Genomic DNA, 19,924 nt, shown 5'->3' on the forward strand with positions numbered 1-19,924 from the left:
AGAGCGCTAATCAGGCAACTTGAAATTTGAAAAGCTCCACACACACACAAAAGATCCCTGTGATGGCGCTAGTGTTGGTTAGCGTTGGGTCTCCTGATTTGATTCAAGCCAAGCTCATACAGTACACTGTAGTGTAGACATTTTAGACACATATGGCACAAAGCTGTTAAGGACGCTTTCAAAAAGGCATGCTCATAGTTAGGATCATGTCAAACGTATCATTTAGTTACTTTATCAACTAACCTGCCAAATGCAAACATCCCCCCCCTCCCCCAAAAAAATCACGCTATTTTTTTAAAGAATGTCAGATTATTTCTACTGACACTCTAATGCAGAACACTTGACACTAACTGTGTCAAGAAAAATGTTGGACATTTTTGAACAGGACTGAACATTGCCCAGCTTTATCAAGGGTGTGAGTCACTTCAACAGCTGTAGAGTTTCCCGTCTTGAGCTCCGAAAGAAGAACAAAAATAAAGACACACACACACACACACACACGCGCAGGTCTGTCCTATTTCTCGACTGACATTTAATTTGGTCATTTGGCTTTTTTTTCCCTTTTTACTTTTCTTATGAAAATAAAGACGAAAAACAACAAACAAAAGAAAAAAAAAAAAAAATTAGTTGCCTCTACGAATGGGGATGCACCAAACAAATAAGATGATGAGGGAAGATAGTCTCTAAAGGGGATCTCAGGGATCGACGAATGGAAGCATAGTTCATCTTGAGGGTGGGGGGGGCGATATGTTTTTTTTTTTTTTTTTTTTTTTAAAAAAAATTCGGCATACAACAACCAACATCAGTATCATGGCAGGATGGATACGTTTAAAAAGGGCGAATTCCACAACATCGATTCATGACTGATAGGGGAAGAGGGGTTTGGTGTTGGAATGTTTTCAGGAGGGGGGTGGACTGACTACTAAGGGCTTTTTCCTAAAACCCCCCTCCATCAAGAAAAACATCCAGTGTGTGTGTGTGTGTGTGTGTGTGTGCGTGCACATGTAATGTACTGTAAACTCGGTGCCTCTAGCTGTGTCTCTCCTACTGGACAGCTCGCCAACTGGCCCCACTTTTCCCTCTTCCTGATTGGCCAGCGACAGCTTCCTGATGACTGTCCGCTGGCTGCCTCTATCGGACCATCATCGGATTCAGACTGAGCAGACTCCAGGTTGGTAAACTCAGCATTGACGTGCAGGTGGGGGAATGGAACAGAGGTACGCTTTAAAAAAATAGTCTTTTTTTTTTTAAAGATGTAGTGCAAATGAGCTCGGAGTCCAAACAGAAAATCCAATCCAGGAGTCTAGAAGGCTCTGATCTTTTAAGCGGTCTGTCGGTTTTGCCAGTCAGACGTTGGTGTGTGAGTGTGTGTGTGTGTGAGTGCGAGTGTGTGTGTGTGTGTGGGGGGGGCGTATAAGGAGGATTTCACACAATTGACTGTCCGATTTTGTCCAACTGATCAAAAGACAGAACGAGTATGTATTCATATGTATGTATTCACATGTGTGCATGTGCAATAGAGTGAGTGTGTGTGTGTGTGTGTGTGTGTGTGTGTGTGTGTACATTCCGTGCATTTACATATCAGTGCGTGTGTGTGTGTGTGTCACAAGTCTTTAAAAAATACAAATGCCAATACCCTCTTGCACATCTTCCTCTCCTGCTCCGAGCACAGAGAAGTCAACTCTCCTCACAGAGAACAGAGGGCGTCAACACCACATCAGGTCTTTGTCAGAACAAAAAGGTGGAGGAGAGAGGGGAAAAAAAAGATTAAAAAAAGATAAGATTCGAGTTCGAGCTTTATAAGCCGTTGAGGATGAACTGGGAGTCCGACACAGTTCTTCCTTTCCTGCTCATCCTCAGGGACGGAGAAGCGAGTGTGTGTGCGTGTGTGTTTGTTTGTGTGTGTGTGATGGAGAAGCGAGGAAACATGACGACAGGTCATCAACTCTCGCTAATGACAGAGGCTCAAGACAGCACTTCTGTCATAGATATGTATGTGTGTGTGTGTGTGTGTGTGTGTGTGTGTGTGTGTATTGTCTATGAGTGAGACCAGGAGTGGACTGGACTCACCTAAGCAGCAGTATGGGGCATGGAAACAAACAAACAAAAATATAAACAAACAAAACAATAAACCTGATCTCACGAAGAGGAGGAGGAGGAGGAGGAGGAGGAGGCAGAGGCTGTGATGAGAGCCGTGATGTCATGTCCTGTTGGCTCAGGATGTCAGGAGGAGGGACCATCAAAGGGGTAAGGTATGGGATGGACGGACAGATAGAGAGAAGAGAGAGAGAGAGAAGGAGCAAGAGAAGGAGGGATAGAGATAATATGACAGAAAGAGACGGAAAGACATGAACGAGTAAAGGAGTTCATGGCAGTTTTGGTTTCTTTCTTTCTTTCTTTCGTTTGAACGGTGGTCAAGAAGGTCAAGTCAGTTCATTGGGGACGTTACTATGGAGATGTGAGCAGGGAGGAGGCGGAAATGGCACGGCGCCATTAACTGCCGTAGTGCATGGTGTTGCTAGGGATCGCTACGGGAGACGCCATGGGAACGGAGGCCCCGCCCATGATGAACTGGCTGGGGATTGGATACTGGACGGCTCCGCCTCCGCTGGAGTCCGACTGCTCAGGGTTGCCTCCTGGAGATGCAGACAGTCAGATGATCACTGGATTAGTTTGGTGTTAAACACACACACACCCGCACACACACAGACAGACAGACAGACAGACAGACAGACAGACAGACAGACAGACAGACAGACACAGACAATGCTTCTGCAATAGATTACTCTAAGTCCTTATGGGCAAGTGAATGGGGAGGCTTACGTAAGGATTACTTTAATTCAGAGGTGTAAAAGTATGATTTCATAAAGTAAAAAAGTTTCACCATGAATTGGGTCTACCTGTGTACTTAACACAGGTGATTTCACTAATTAGCTCATCTACCTGACTGAGGAGGTGTGCCAAGCAGAATCAGCTGCTTCAGTGAATGGATGGAGCAAACATCCATTTCAGAAAGAGACGGGATTTGTGTAGACAACTGCCATATTGGCGTTATGACCCCATGCATTTCTATGGGGGATTCTTTGAGTGCTGTGTCGCCATTAGAAAGGCTCTGGATTACTGGCTCTGTCGGGAATGCATTGAGAATAATGTTGTCAAAGTGCGTGTGTGTGTGTGTGTGTGTGTGTGTGTGTGTGTGTGTTAAATCTTACCCTGCAGAAGTCCTGTGCTCATAATGGATCCCACTCTGGATGTGGTGTGGTTAACTCCGCCTGTGTTGACTGCACACAGACACACAGTAATATGAGTACACTATAGCTAGCCTATGATCACGTTATGACAAATGATGATGATGATGCGACAACTATGAACACATCCAAGACTTGCTTATGTACAATAGAGTGGAATCACGGCAGCTGTTTTTGCGCACACATTGTTTTTTGGCATAGCCAATATGTTTTTGCCTGTATGCAAGTATGTAAGTGTAGTGTCTGTCTGTGTGTGTGTGTGTGTGTGTGTGTGTGTGTGTGTGTGTGTGTGTGTGTGTGTGCGTGCGTGCATACCGAGAGGGATGAGGTTATTGTGTGCGGTGCCTCCTCCAATGACAGCACTGAGATCATATGCAGCTGGCATGGCTGAGAGAAAGAGAGAGAAAGAGAGATTGTTATTAATACATCTGTACATCTATATAGAAATGTGTGGTGTGAGAAATTGTTATTAATACATCTATACATTTATACATCTATATAGAAATGTGTGGTAGAGAGACAAAGAAAGAAAGAAAGAGAGATATTCAAATATACAGTGTATGTATAGAGAAAGGTGTGGGCGAGACAGCGTGCATTTCTGATACATGTTAAATGTGGTGTGATCTGCACTGGTAACACTGATACATGTGAAGAGTGATCTGCACTGGTCACACTGATACATGTTAAAGAGTGATCTGCACTGGTCACACTGATACATGTTAAAGAGTGATCTGCACTGGTCACACTGATACATGTTAAAGAGTGATCTGCACTGGTCACACTGATACATGTTAAATGCCGTGCGATCTGCTACCTGTCGTAGGTGCCTGTTGTGTTCCAGTGTGAAAGTGTGTGTGTGCGTGCGTAAGAGTGTGTACCTGAGATGTTCTGGTTCATGCCGTAGGTTCCCGTCGTGTTCCACATGTTCTCGGAGGGTGAGGTGTAGTGTGAGCCAGGAGGTGGGGCTGGGGTGGAGCCCGTGTACCTGCCAAGCCAATCAGAGAGCAGACTCGTCAAATCTCCACCAATCACACCGCCAGGAAAAAAAATCAGGCTCATCAAACCTCCACCAATCACGGACAAAAAACAGGCTAACCGCATGAACTGATCAGAGCCAATCACAAAGGGGCAGATAGAAGTCTGCACTGGTCACACTGATACATGTTAAAGTGATCTGCACTGGTAACACTGATACATGTGAAGAGTGATCTGCACTGGTCACACTGATACATGTTAAAGTGATCTGCACTGGTCACACTGATACATGTTAAAGTGATCTGCACTGGTAACACTGATACATGTGAAGAGTGATCTGCACTGGTCACACTGATACATGTTAAATGTGGTGTGATCTGCACTGGTAACACTGATACATGTGAAGAGTGATCTGCACTGGTAACACTGATACATGTGAAGAGTGATCTGCACTGGTAACACTGATACATGTGAAGAGTGATCTGCACTGGTCACACTGATACATGTTAAATGTGGTGTGATCTGCACTGGTAACACTGATACATGTGAAGAGTGATCTGCACTGGTCACACTGATACATGTTAAATGTGGTGTGATCTGCACTGGTCACACTGATACATGTTAAATGTGGTGTGATCTGCACTGGTCACACTGATACATGTTAAAGTGATCTGCACTGGTCACACTGATACATGTTAAATGTGGTGTGATCTGCACTGGTCACACTGATACATGTTAAATGTGGTGTGATCTGCACTGGTAACACTGATACATGTGAAGAGTGATCTGCACTGGTCACACTGATACATGTTAAATGTGGTGTGATCTGCACTGGTCACACTGGATACATGTTAAAGAGTGATCTGCACTGGTAACACTGATACATGTTAAAGAGTGATCTGCACTGGTCACACTGATACATGTTAAAGAGTGATCTGCACTGGTCACACTGATACATGTTAAAGAGTGATCTGCACTGGTCACACTGATACATGTTAAAGAGTGATCTGCACTGGTCACACTGATACATGTTAAAGAGTGATCTGCACTGGTCACACTGATACATGTTAAAGAGTGATCTGCACTGGTCACACTGATACATGTTAAAGAGTGATCTGCACTGGTCACACTGATACATGTTAAAGAGTGATCTGCACTGGTCACACTGATACATGTTAAAGAGTGATCTGCACTGGTCACACTGATACATGTTAAAGAGTGATCTGCACTGGTCACACTGATACATGTTAAAGAGTGATCTGCACTGGTCACACTGATACATGTTAAAGAGTGATCTGCACTGGTCACACTGATACATGTTAAAGAGTGATCTGCACTGGTCACACTGATACATGTTAAAGAGTGATCTGCACTGGTCACACTGATACATGTTAAAGAGTGATCTGCACTGGTCACACTGATACATGTTAAAGAGTGATCTGCACTGGTCACACTGATACATGTTAAAGAGTGATCTGCACTGGTCACACTGATACATGTTAAAGAGTGATCTGCACTGGTCACACTGATACATGTTAAAGAGTGATCTGCACTGGTCACACTGATACATGTTAAAGAGTGATCTGCACTGGTCACACTGATACATGTTAAAGAGTGATCTGCACTGGTCACACTGATACATGTTAAAGAGTGATCTGCACTGGTCACACTGATACATGTTAAAGAGTGATCTGCACTGGTCACACTGATACATGTTAAAGAGTGATCTGCACTGGTCACACTGATACATGTTAAAGAGTGATCTGCACTGGTCACACTGATACATGTTAAAGAGTGATCTGCACTGGTCACACTGATACATGTTAAAGAGTGATCTGCACTGGTCACACTGATACATGTTAAAGAGTGATCTGCACTGGTCACACTGATACATGTTAAAGAGTGATCTGCACTGGTCACACTGATACATGTTAAAGAGTGATCTGCACTGGTCACACTGATACATGTTAAAGAGTGATCTGCACTGGTCACACTGATACATGTTAAAGAGTGATCTGCACTGGTCACACTGATACATGTTAAAGAGTGATCTGCACTGGTCACACTGATACATGTTAAAGAGTGATCTGCACTGGTCACACTGATACATGTTAAAGAGTGATCTGCACTGGTCACACTGATACATGTTAAAGAGTGATCTGCACTGGTCACACTGATACATGTTAAAGAGTGATCTGCACTGGTCACACTGATACATGTTAAAGAGTGATCTGCACTGGTCACACTGATACATGTTAAAGAGTGATCTGCACTGGTCACACTGATACATGTTAAAGAGTGATCTGCACTGGTCACACTGATACATGTTAAAGAGTGATCTGCACTGGTCACACTGATACATGTTAAAGAGTGATCTGCACTGGTCACACTGATACATGTTAAAGAGTGATCTGCACTGGTCACACTGATACATGTTAAAGAGTGATCTGCACTGGTCACACTGATACATGTTAAAGAGTGATCTGCACTGGTCACACTGATACATGTTAAAGAGTGATCTGCACTGGTCACACTGATACATGTTAAAGAGTGATCTGCACTGGTCACACTGATACATGTTAAAGAGTGATCTGCACTGGTCACACTGATACATGTTAAAGAGTGATCTGCACTGGTCACACTGATACATGTTAAAGAGTGATCTGCACTGGTCACACTGATACATGTTAAAGAGTGATCTGCACTGGTCACACTGATACATGTTAAAGAGTGATCTGCACTGGTCACACTGATACATGTTAAAGAGTGATCTGCACTGGTCACACTGATACATGTTAAAGAGTGATCTGCACTGGTCACACTGATACATGTTAAAGAGTGATCTGCACTGGTCACACTGATACATGTTAAAGAGTGATCTGCACTGGTCACACTGATACATGTTAAAGAGTGATCTGCACTGGTCACACTGATACATGTTAAAGAGTGATCTGCACTGGTCACACTGATACATGTTAAAGAGTGATCTGCACTGGTCACACTGATACATGTTAAAGAGTGATCTGCACTGGTCACACTGATACATGTTAAAGAGTGATCTGCACTGGTCACACTGATACATGTTAAAGAGTGATCTGCACTGGTCACACTGATACATGTTAAAGAGTGATCTGCACTGGTCACACTGATACATGTTAAAGAGTGATCTGCACTGGTCACACTGATACATGTTAAAGAGTGATCTGCACTGGTCATCCTACACAAACACAAACAAACAAACAAACATAAACAAGTAAATATAAACACATCACACACACACAAAACTATAACCACACCTTCATCTTACATGATCACAAACACAAACAAATAAACATAAACACATTACACACACACACAAGTTAAAATAATTTCTCAGTTATTACAATAAAGGCTAGTAATCATCATTACCAAAAACAAATAGCTCATACACAAACATAAACACATCAATATAAACACAATACACAAACTCACATTTCTACAACCACACTGTAATTAGGCAAAAAGCCACTCAAACACATAGTACATGAGCACAATCTTAGTCAGCCTGTGAACAAACACGTTTCATAAGCACGCTCACGTGCATAAACCTTTAATAACCTTTAAGAATGAAGAAGAACCAGTACAACCCACAGAGTGACTCTCTCAAACACACACACACACACATATAGACAAACACACACCCTGAGAAACATTCACAAACACAGCAACTGAGCATGAGGGTATAAGCCTTATCTCTGAACAAACCAACTCACCCTCACACACACAGATGTGGATGTTTACAAAAGCAACAGCTTTCCTAACAAAAATACCACACACACACACTCTCTCTCTCACGCACAAACACACACACACACACTATCTCTCACGCACAAAGACACACACACACACACACACACACAAAAAGACATGCACACTCACACACTCACAAACAGGACTTACACAGATCCCATGAAGGCCACGTCAAACCAGAAGGCCAGCCCATGCACCAGGCCTGACTGCATCATATGGAACTTGAAGGGGATCTCTATCCTAGAGAGAGAAAGAGAGGAAGAGAAAGAGAGGGAGAGAGAGAGAGATAGAGAGAAAGAAAAAGAGAGAGAGAGAGACAGAGAGAAGCAGAAAGAGTTCATAAAGTACAAGAGTTTATAAACTGCAACGCTCCATTGGAGCTAAGCAGTTTAGGGTTAACGCTAGAAAGACCGTGACGGGCCATTTTGACCGCTATTTTTATTTATTTATTTTTCAAAAACATTAAAGGAAAAATAGTTCTGCTGTTGAAATTTTGAGTTTTAAAATTCCAACGGTCAAAATGACTCCCTTGGTAGTTCTAATAGTTTTTGAAATTCTTGGCAGTTCCAGAGTTAAGCAGTCGAGTTCAGAGATAAGCAGAGCTGGTGGAAAAGGGAATAGAAGCACATGGCGTCTCATGTTCACATTTCATCATCACCTTGATCTCCAAACTCAAGTAAACCAACAAACCAGGGCAACTGAGGGTAGACTGGAGGAGCGGAAAGTAAAAACAAACAAACAAACAAAAACAAATTAACACACACATAAACAACAGATGGAGGGATTAAGAGCAGGCACGGGAGGAGGTGTGATGGGGGGGGTGGGGCAGAGGTAGATGGGGAGGAGGAGGAGGTGGAGGAGAGGAGGATGGGGGAGGAGAGGAGGTGGAGGAGAGGAGGGGAGGAGGTGATGGGGGGGGGGGGGGGGGGGGGGGAGGAGGAGGAGGAGGGGAGGAGAGGAGGATGAGAAGGAGGTGGAGGAGAGGAGGGGAGGAGAGGAGGTGGAGGAGAGGGGCTAGGAGGAGGTGGATGGGGGGAGGAGAGGTGGAGGAGATGAGGGAGGAGGTGATGAGGGGAGAGGAGGTGGGGGAGGAGAGGAGGTGCGGGGGCGAGGAGGGGTGGAGAGGGGGAGGAGAGGAGGGGAGGAGGTGATTGGGAGGAGAGGAGGTGATGGGGGAGCAGGAGGAGGTGGAGGGGGAGGAGATGAGGGGAGGAGGTGATGGGGGAGGAGAGGAGGTGGGGGGAGGAGAGGAGGTGATGGGGGCGCAGGAGGAGGTGGGGGGGAGGAGAGGAGGGGATGGGGGCGCAGGAGGAGGTGGAGGAGAGGAGGGGAGGAGGTGAGAGTGCGGAGAGGAGGGGGATGCGGATCAAGTCACATGACCCACCTGTGCAGGTCATTCTCCTTCACCTCCAGGAAGTTGACCGTGTGCTTCACCGACTTTGCCATCATGATACGCACGTCAAATGTGTCCTGGGTGAGGAGGAGAGAGAGAGAGAGAGAGAGAGAGAGAAGAGAGAAAGAGAGAAACAGCGAAAGAGAGACATGGTCATTTGACAGGACGGGCAAACAGAAGAAGTGGTTCGGTTCTTCTTTCAAAAGATGCAAACGCTCATGGCCCACCATGATGATGTCTGAAGTAAAGGAAGAGAATCAAGAGTGGGGAAAGACAAGAGAAGAAATGAGCAGCAGTGGCAGAAAACAAGTAAACAGTGAAAGAAAGAAAGAAACAATGAGAAAGAAAGAAAGAAAGAAAGAAAGAAAGAAACAGTGAGAAAGAAAGAAACAGTGAGAAAGACAGGAATAAAGAAAGATGAAGAAAAAAAAAAAACATTGACAGATAGACGAAGAGAATGAAAGATGAAGAAAGATCGATAGACAGATGACAGCAGGCAGCAAAACAGGTAGAACAGCAGACAGGCAGAACAGATGGAACAGCAGGCAGAACAGATAGAAGAGCAGACAGGCAGAACCAATAGAACAGATAGACAGCAGACAGAACGGACAGACAGCAAGCGTTGCTCACCGATGGGCTGTCCTGAAAATGCCTTCCACCGCTGCCCCTCTGAGTGCAGAGAGATCCACACCATGGAACGACTGCTGATACCTGAGAGAGAGAGGAGGGGTAGAGAGAAGGGGGGGGTTAGTTATTACACTATATTTACATAAATTAATTTATCATATTAAACAATATGATATCCTACAACCAACTGTATTTTGCAACTTCAACCTGAAGTTTGCTTTGGAGAACTAATGGTAGTGTGTGCGTGCGTGTGTGTGTCGCACCAGAAATTGGCTTTAGTAAACTGCTCCATGTACAGCTGCTCGTCCGTGAAAGGGGCCAGGTGCACATCTCCTATGGTGGGGAACAGGTTACCTACGGAGGACAGGGGGAGAGAGAGAGAGAGAGACGAGCAAGATTAGCATTCACTATTCATAAACAGAGGACAGACTAACAAAAAACCTCTAAACGTACACTCAGGTGGAGAACAGAGACAACAGGAACTGCACCATATTACTGCTCAGAGTCTACAAGGAACAGAGACTTGTGGTTTGAGGAATTTCTTGAAGGGCAAGTTCCCAGCAATCTCCTCTTTTCCTGCTCTGGTTGTATTTTTAACCACACTCTCTCTCTTTTGCTCTCTTTCTCTTTCACTCTCTTTCTCTGGTCATCTCTCTCTCAATCTCTCAGTGTTAGACTGGAGGAACGTCTTGGCGTGGACACAGCTTTCAAGCATCCTCTTGTTGAAAACGCACTCACACACTCTCTTGTTGAAAACGCACTCACACACTCTCTTGTTGAAAACGCACTCACACACTCTCTTGTTGAAAACCTTCTCACACACTCTCTTTGCTCCCCTCATCCGCTCACTCTCTTACAGGCTTACAGAATTTCTTAACGCATCTTTCCAGCACGCACCCGCTGGACAGCAATGAAATGACGATGTCCTCCTCTCTCTCCTTTTCCTCTTTCACTCACCCTCCCCTTTCTTTGCCACAGGTGGGCTTGTAGCCATGTAGCTTGGAGTAGCAGATTGGAGATGATGTCAGCCCCCATCTTCTCCTACCTCACCCCTCCTCCTCTGCATCCATCTTTACTCCCTCTCTCCCCTCTCCTCCTCTCTCTCTCTGCTCTCTCTCTCTCTCTCTCTCTCTCTCTCTCTCTCTCTCTCTCTAATCCCTCTCTCTCTCTCTCCTCTGTCCCTCTCTCTCTCGCTCTCTCTCTCCACCCCTCACCGTTAGGCTTGAGGAACTTCTTGGCGTGGACGTAGCTCTCCAGCATCCGCTCGTTGAACAGCATGTAGCCCATGGGCTCAGAGATGATGATGTCCACCTGCTCGGGCAGAGTCACCTCCTCTACCTTCCCCGTCACCACCACCACGCGGTCCGCCAGCCCGTTACTCTTCACCAGCACCTGGGCGCACGCACGCACATTCACACACACACACACACACACATACGCACATATACACACACACACACATACACACACACACACGCACACACATACGCACATATACACACACGCACATTCACACACACGCGCACATACACACACACACATGCGCACATATACACACACACACACACGCGCACATCCACACGCACATTCATTCGCACATTCACACATATACACACACACACATACGCACATTCACACACGCAGACAAGGTCCCACACACGCACACACATACATACACACACACACACACATTCACACACAATATTTGTTTGTATATGTGTACATGTGCACCTTTAGCAGCTCTGAGAAGAGAAGGGACTTGAATGGAGTTAGTGAGTGAGTGTGTGTGTGTGTGTGTGTGTGTGTGTGTGTGTGTGTGTGTGTGTGTGTGTGTGTGTGTGTGTGTGTGTGTGTGTGTGTGTGTGTGTGTGTGCACGCGTGAGTAATACCTCAGCATGCTGTGCCATACTGCTGGCCTCCACAGCATACACCTTTCTGGCACCAGCCTGGGCAGCAAAGAAGGAGAGAATCCCTGAACCACAGCCCACATCCAGTACCACCTGAGAGAGAGAGGAGGGGAGAGAGAGAGAGAGAGAGAGAGAGAGAGAGAGAGAGAGAGAGAGAGAGAGAGAGAGAGAGAGAGAGAGAGAACTCAATTAGTATCATCAGCATCATCACATTGCTGCAACCTTTATAATCTAAAGACGTAATACATGTGGACCCTCTAACCCTTGCGCATGATCTTGTCTATCAGATATCTATGTGTGTGTGTAGTGTGACACAGCCTGCATGTATCTAAGCTCATTCTCTTCCACTGATATAACAGCCTGAATACTCTCAGTTTGTGTGTGTTTGTGTGTGTAGTGTGACACAGCCTGCATGTACCTAAGCTCATTCTCTTCCACTGATATAACAGCCTGAATACTCTCAGTTTGTGTGTTTGTGTGTGTAGTGTGTGTGTGTGTGTGTAGTGTGACACAGCCTGCATGTATCTAAGCTCATTCTCTTCCACTGATATAACAGCCTGAATACTCTCAGTTTGTGTGTGTTTGTGTGTGTAGTGTGACACAGCCTGCATGTACCTAAGCTCATTCTCTTCCACTGATATAACAGCCTGAATACTCTCAGTTTGTGTGTGTTTGTGTGTGTAGTGTGTGTGTGTGTGTAGTGTGACACAGCCTGCATGTATCTAAGCTCATTCTCTTCCACTGATATAACAGCCTGAATACTCTCAGTTTGTGTGTGTTTGTGTGTGTAGTGTGACACAGCCTGCATGTATCTAAGCTCATTCTCTTCCACTGATATAACAGCCTGAATACTCTCAGTGTGTGTGTGTGTGTGTGTGTGTGTGTGTGTGTGTGTAGTGTGACACAGCCTGCATGTATCTAAGCTCATTCTCTTCCACTGATATAACAGCCTGAATACTCTCAGTTTGTGTGTGTTTGTGTGTGTAGTGTGACACAGCCTGCATGTATCTAAGCTCATTCTCTTCCACTGATATAACAGCCTGAATACTCTCAGTGCACCAGCGCTTCCCCACAGCCATCAGGAGGGGGAACCCATCAGCCACTAGGGCAAGGACCTCATGGCTGCTCGATTATGTGTGTGTGTCTGTGTATGTCTGTGTGTAGGTTTGTGTGTGTTGAGAGTGAACCCTGTTCTGTGTTCCATGTTGTGTGTATGTCTGGGTGTGTGTGTGTGTGGTGGTGGTGTATGTGGTGGTTTGTGTGTGTGTGTGTGTGTGTGTGTGTTGAGAGTGAGCCCTGTTCTGTGTTCCATGTTGTGTTTCGTTTTGAGAGAATGCGACAAGTTGTGCTGTGGTTCGTATTGTGTTGTGCGCTGTGCTGTGTTGGCATGGTGCCAGCTCTGCCGTCCTGACTTCCTGATCAGAACTCAAAACCAGATTAGCAGAGGCGCTGCTGAGCCACACAACAGGTCTCAACTCTGAATCCTCTGTGTGTGTGTGTGTGTGTCCAAGTTACACTACCCTGTGCATGTGTTTTGTGTGTTCTGGTCAACACCAAAAAACACATAAACCTTTCTTTGAACGTGTGTGCATGTGTGTGTGTTGCCTGTTCCCTGAATGAATGTATGGCCTTCTGCCTTTGCTTGAGTGTGTGTGTGTGTGTGTTTGTGTGCATTTTCCATGGAATCTGTGAATGAGAGTCTTTGTGTGAGCACCTTTTAGTACCCTACCTAAGTGTGGTATACTAAGATACTAGAGCTGTGCCCTCATTGGCTGGGGTTAGGTAGAAGTAGGGGTGTAATGTTCTCATTGGCTGGGGTAGTGCAAGGGTGCTGTGCCCTCATTGGCTGGGGTTGGGGCGGGGGAGGGGTGTAATGTTCTCATTGGATGGGGAATGGCAAGGGTGCTGTGCCCTCATTGGCTGTAAGGAGAGTAGCGTCTAAGGTCGGAGGGTGAGAAGTCCGGTCACCTTGTCCTTGAAGTCGGCGTGGTTCTGGAGGATGGCCCTCTGGTAAGTGCCGGTCCGGACGTAGTCCTGCATCATGTTCTGCTGCTGAGAGAGGTAGCCATAGAACTGGGGAGAGAGAGGGAGGGAGGGAGAGAGAGAGAGAGTGAACGTACGTGAGTGAGTGAATCCCAATCCCTCCACTAAGCCCTAAACATAAACCCTCACACACTTAAAAGTTGTATCACTGATAACGGGGATACGTCACTTCTGTTGATGTTCAAACAAAACAGAGGGCTAGCTCGCTACTCTCTCCTGTGCAATTAAAACTCTCCTAAACGCGCATCTCGTCAGTTATTGGTTGAAACACTTTGTTTTGCTTTTTGAGGGGTTGCCAACCCTTGTTGGTAGCAATTTTTATTTTTGTGTACAGATCTCGGAGCCTAGACTGCCTACAGAGATGCGTTTTTTTTTTTTGACGGCCTGCTTATGGGGCAGGCAGCTAGCGGATCGTTAGGAAAGATTAGATGAATGTGATAATTTATGTTTGGGCCTTTTTTGGGCCTGAAATCGCTGATACAACCTTTAACTGACATCAGTCGTAAGTGATGAAGTGTTCTAGGGTGTAAGAGTTCAAAACGCTAATAACAGGAATAGGGCGGTACCATAAATTAAATTGACAATGCAGGTTTCTGTTAACGTTTTATGGCAGTTGTTTACCGACGCTCTTTCTAGCCCCCAGCCTCCCTTTGGGTAACCCTGTGTTTCACGTCACAATGCTATGAATTGTCGGTAATGCCCTTAGGTCTTTACTGTTACTGCCACATATACCGACTTGGGGAGGGCTCATAAAGGCTGGATTGGGTGAGTGAGTGAGTGAGTGAGGCAGTGGAGAGAAATACAGTGTTTCCCATAAATTGACTAATCTGTGGCGGGGCGCCACACAATAAAAATCGGCCGCCCCACATAAATATTCTATGTTTAATTGAATTTAAATTAAATATAAGATCAAATCCTTGCATTGCCATTGAGCTGCGCTTTTTATGCACGCAGCCTTTCCTTGCCCCGCCCGCTCTCTCAGAGAGCTGCCACTCCTCTGCATGTGCATTTAACAAAATATTCACGATTGTTGAAGGATTGTTGTTGCCACATAGAAGCATTGCATAGAAGACGTCTGGCTAAATTGCTATTAAATCCGCTTAGCATCGTGACCATGCTGCGCAAATTTGTTCAAAACTGCTGCATTGAAGTTAACTCTGCTAAGATCTTATCACAACATAGATAGTCTCTTCAATGTAGCCTACTAAGTTAAGTTATGCAATCAAGCAGTATCTCAAAGCTAACGTTAGAATAATGTTTGGATGTCGAATTTAGCATGCTTAGCCTACTTACAGCTGTTTGCAAAATCCCGATGTAAATAGAAAAGTGTTTTCTAAAATTCAAAAGTGCTTGTCCCAAGGAGAAGTACAAACCTTTATTTTAACTATGTAGAAAACGTTATGAATTGCATCCACACATCAGCAGCCTTTAAACTGTGTTACAATTGCAATTTGCAAGGGTTCCCTCACGAACATCTTAAAGTGTTAAAGTGTTAAAGTGACAGTGCCCCCCCTCTCCCCCATTGTCCAAGTCAGCTACCGCCACAAATTGAATCCAATTCTGTGGGAAACACTGAAATAGAAAAATAATGGTGTACAAGCGATAATGAGACTCTGAGAGCTATTGGCCGACATGTGGAATTTTGTGTGCTAGTCTGAATGTTATGAATGAAGAGGTGTGAGCATGAGTGTGTGTGTGTGCGTGCATGCGTGTGCACAGCAGGCGTCCTCTGTCCTCTGAGAGTGTGTGTGTGCGTGTGTGTGTATGCGTGTGTGTGAGTGTGTGCATGTGTATGTGTTACCTGGAAGTACTGCACGGCCGATGCCTCCTCTGTCCTCTGGTTGAACACTGAGGTTTCGGAACTTCCAGCAGTGCTGCTCTTCACTGCGTTGTAGAACGAGCAGAAGTCTGAAAACACACAACACGCACACAGTCAAAATATGTAAATACACACAGACACACACACAGGCCCAACAGACCTCTGAAGTTCGCTTACATATAAAAAAAAAAAAAAAATCAATCATCTTTGCCTATATAAGGAGATCAGGTATCTTGAGATTTTTCCTACTGATTTTGAATTATCGCACCCGAAGACACGGTCATCTTCGGTACGTTAAGACGGCACACTTTGATTTTTGCTACCCCAGAGCTGACTGGCAATGCAACTGTAGGACAAAGATGGCAGCTTTGATTTTTGCTACCCCAAAGCTGACTGGCAATGCAACTGTAGGACAAAGATGGGAGCTTTGTTTCCTGTTTGTAGGTGAACTTCAGAGGTCTATGACCACTGCTGTCTGATACACACACACAGAAAGACCTGGGGAACTGCAAATACAAGTCCCACACAAGTGATTCTTCTTTCCACAAGTGACACAACATTCAGACTCACTCACTCACACTCATACACACACACACACACACACACTTGCGGTTGACAGGAACACACATGCACACTCACTGACTTTGCGGGTGACAGGAACACAGACACACACACACACTCTCTCACACTGACCTGCGGGCGTGGGGAACTGCAGCAGGACGCTGTTCTGTCCCAGGGTGATGATGAAGGACTGCTTCCCCACACGGCTGCATTCAGTCTCCTGATTCAGGGAACACTTAAACACACTCGTCTCCTCACCTGCAAACACACACACACACTTAAAACATAGCTGGGTCTAGATAAATATAGGGCATGCATACAATGCACACAAATACAACTGGTGCCTCATATGGGAAAGCATACGAATATCTAAAGCAATAGGCATCAGCATGGTATATGGTGTTTTACTAGAGTAAAATGAAAGCCCAGATAAGATAGCATAAGATAAGATGGCCTACACACACACACACTGCATTTTCAGCTGTCCAATAAGTTTGTCAACACCTTTGTGGATACTCACTAACAAACGAACACCCACTCTCTCTCTCTCTCCCTCTCTCTCTGTCTGTCCTTTCTCTCACACACACACGTGTACACACACAGATCGGATCACATCCGATGACACTTCCAGACAGGTGCTGCATTGGTCAGCATAGCTCAAGTGTTCAACACAAAAGAGAATTAAGAGATGTCCACCTCCAATTCATCTACTTCACAGTATGCTCCTTTTTTTAACATAAAAAAACAATATTTACCACGCAAGCAACGAACTAGCACAACAACGTAAATATTTATGAACAGCACAGCAGCGTCACGGCGAACAGGCAGCTCTAATTAAGCCGTGCATCTAATGATAGCTAAGCGGATAGTGTCCCCGTGGCCGTCCTGCAAAATTCAACAACAGGATTGCCTGCCTGTTAGACAGAGATTAACGGCACACAACAGTCAGTGATCGCACACAGCCCGCTGGGCATTAATGTGAGCACAAACGCAGCGCCGCATAAACCAACAGGCATGCGACCCTCAATATAGAGCATCACTGGCCGATAATTACGCATTTGAGGAAATAATAGAAACACTTTTTACTAGATCACGTTACAATTTCTAAGTAAACGTGTTGACGTGACTGTCAAACGTTAATGCAAATCGTCGGCAAAACGCTAGGTCTAACGCCATAACGTTACCATATCAAGATATACGTAGCTATCCAGAATATATCTTACTATGTTATCATAAATGGTTATCTTATTTCAGTCACTGAAGGGAATCATTTTCAGCCATATACGAGCAGGGCTGGCCGCTATGGTGGCTAGCTAATTAGCTAGCTACCAAAGGCATTGTAACGTTACAGGCCAACAGACGCTAACGTTGGCTAGCGACTTATGTCGAGATTAGCAAAAGTTAGCTGCGCTAGATACACGTTTCAAGTATGACTGGTGTTTTTTCAGTTAGATTCTGAAAATAAATGTTGGATTGACGGTTTTAAAAATGTTGTGGTATCCTGCCCTATTCCAATTCTTATATCTAGAACTCGTAACCGGCTAGCTTTGGCAGCCATCGGCAACCTTTGTCTTTGTTTACGTTGGCTAGCATGGCTAACTAGCCAGTCAGCTAATGCTAGCTACGTCCATTCATGCGATTCAGGTCAGTCCAGTTGAGTGTGCTTCTCACAAAACGGCATGAAATGGCTACTTACTGTTGGATAAGTTTATCATCGCAGAGCCCGGTGTACTCTTAATCTCAAGTCTAAGCGCCTGCTGCTCAGACTGTCGCTGAATTTCCCCATTGGCATCCCCAATAGACAGGAGCCGCACGCCGGTGAACACGGACACCGCCATCTTCCAAATCACTATAATGCGCGTGACCGACGCAAGCGTATATAAATGAGCGTGCAACTCGTTGTGAGCGCGCATTCGCGCTCCTAACCTCGCGCAGTTGTATGCCTATCACTCCCTCTCTCTGTCGCTCTTTCACACACTCACATACATAAGGATTCACAAAACACCAGATTTAGTATTAAAAGCTAATTTAATGACAAAAACGTAACTAGACTACAGCGTACCTAAAACCCCCCAACATTAAACAAAAATGAATCAGGATCCCCCCCCCCCAATTACTTTAATAGAGTAAGATAGCTTTCATCAGTACCAAAGGGATAGAAAGGCAAGCTTCCTGTTTTATTTATGACTTGAAAACCTTATCAGACAAGACATGTAGGCTCCACAAACAGCACAGAACATTCTCCTGTAATTTTACCAACATAATCTAAATGAGTTTAGAATGATGTGTTAACCCAAATACTTTGATGAACTTAAAATATCTCTGAACAGTAAAGTAAAAAAAAAAAACACACATTTAAAAAAAAAATAAGAGAAAATTGGAAATCGAACAGGAAAAGGACTGTGATGGACGAATGCAAGTGTTTTGCATTGCAAAAGGTGGTGTCTCACTCTGTCTGGTTTCAGCTGCTTATAAACAAAACAAATTAGGCGATAAGGAGGACTACAAATGGAAACCAAGTGCAACCAAGGCCACACTCAACAGGTCAAGGCACTGTGAATTCTGGGTAATGTTGTGTTTCAGAGGTAGCAGCAGACTTTATAACATCTGGACCCAGATGCTGAGCAGGAAGGGTATTCCAAGTACATTGTTTAATGACTAAAGGGCCTTTCTTGGACACCAAGAAACAGCAAAAAAAAAAACATTGTTCTAACCAATATGAATGATAACATACACATAAACTGTAACAACAATGGCGTTATGTGTGGACATTCTCATTCATATTAGCTAAAACAATGCTTTTTAGCCATTATCGTTATAATTATCATTCTGTGTGTACGTTGTCTTTCATATTAGCTAGAATGATACTTTATTGCCGTTACCATCATTACTTTTGGTGTGAACGGCCCTAAACCAAATAGCCTAAGTTAACTCATGAGTAATTGTTATTGTTATCGTTCTTGGTGTGAGCTCATGAGTAAACTAATAGAGGAGGAATTTTGATTTAATTTGATTTCTGATTTTACCCAGAAAAAACACACACACACACACACACACACATAGCATATATATATATAATTATATGCTATATTTAATGAATATATCTAGAGCAATGTAGCAACTCCCAGGCAGAAGATATGTGAAAATACCTCAAAATAAAAATCTAAATTTGCCATGGGTGTTAATAATTACTAGACTTAACTATGGATGGAATACCCCCCCCCCAACCCCCCCACAAACACACACAGATCAAAGCCAACTGCCTTTTGGGGGTGCGTGTCCATTTATGTAGGCATCCTATGACACTGTTATTGCACATTCTTAAGTGTTCTTTTCCTCTTAATTAGATGAACTGCTTGCAACCAGTGACTTGCATTCCTCTCATTATGTGCATGTGTTTGTAGTGTTTAATGTGATAGAGAGAGAACAAAAAGAGGGAGAGAGGGGGAAGAAGGGAGAGGTATGGAGAGAGAGGGGGAAGAAGGGAGAGGTATGGAGAGAGAGGGGGAAGAAGGGAGAGGTATGGAGAGAGAGGGGGAAGAGGGAGAGGTATGGAGAGAGA

General features: G+C 44.7%; 1 protein-coding gene across 1 annotated transcript; it reads right to left on the reverse strand.

Annotated features, from left to right (window-relative positions):
* Positions 1–503: 503 nt before the first annotated feature.
* On the reverse strand, positions 504–19,867 carry LOC125297759 (histone-arginine methyltransferase CARM1-like). The gene is given in 16 exon segments (XM_048248222.1): positions 504–2,636; positions 3,213–3,281; positions 3,564–3,635; positions 4,127–4,233; positions 4,345–4,388; positions 7,695–7,698; positions 8,163–8,252; positions 9,397–9,482; positions 10,020–10,116; positions 10,296–10,386; positions 11,247–11,424; positions 11,922–12,032; positions 13,908–14,012; positions 15,784–15,890; positions 16,495–16,620; positions 18,059–19,867. Coding segments are annotated over 16 exon segments (1,647 nt in total). The 5' UTR covers positions 18,276–19,867; the 3' UTR covers positions 504–2,493.
* Between the last annotated feature and the right edge of the window lie 57 nt (positions 19,868–19,924).

This window comes from Alosa alosa, chromosome 7 (assembly GCF_017589495.1).
Source record: "Alosa alosa isolate M-15738 ecotype Scorff River chromosome 7, AALO_Geno_1.1, whole genome shotgun sequence".
Classification (NCBI taxonomy): domain Eukaryota; kingdom Metazoa; phylum Chordata; class Actinopteri; order Clupeiformes; family Clupeidae; genus Alosa; species Alosa alosa.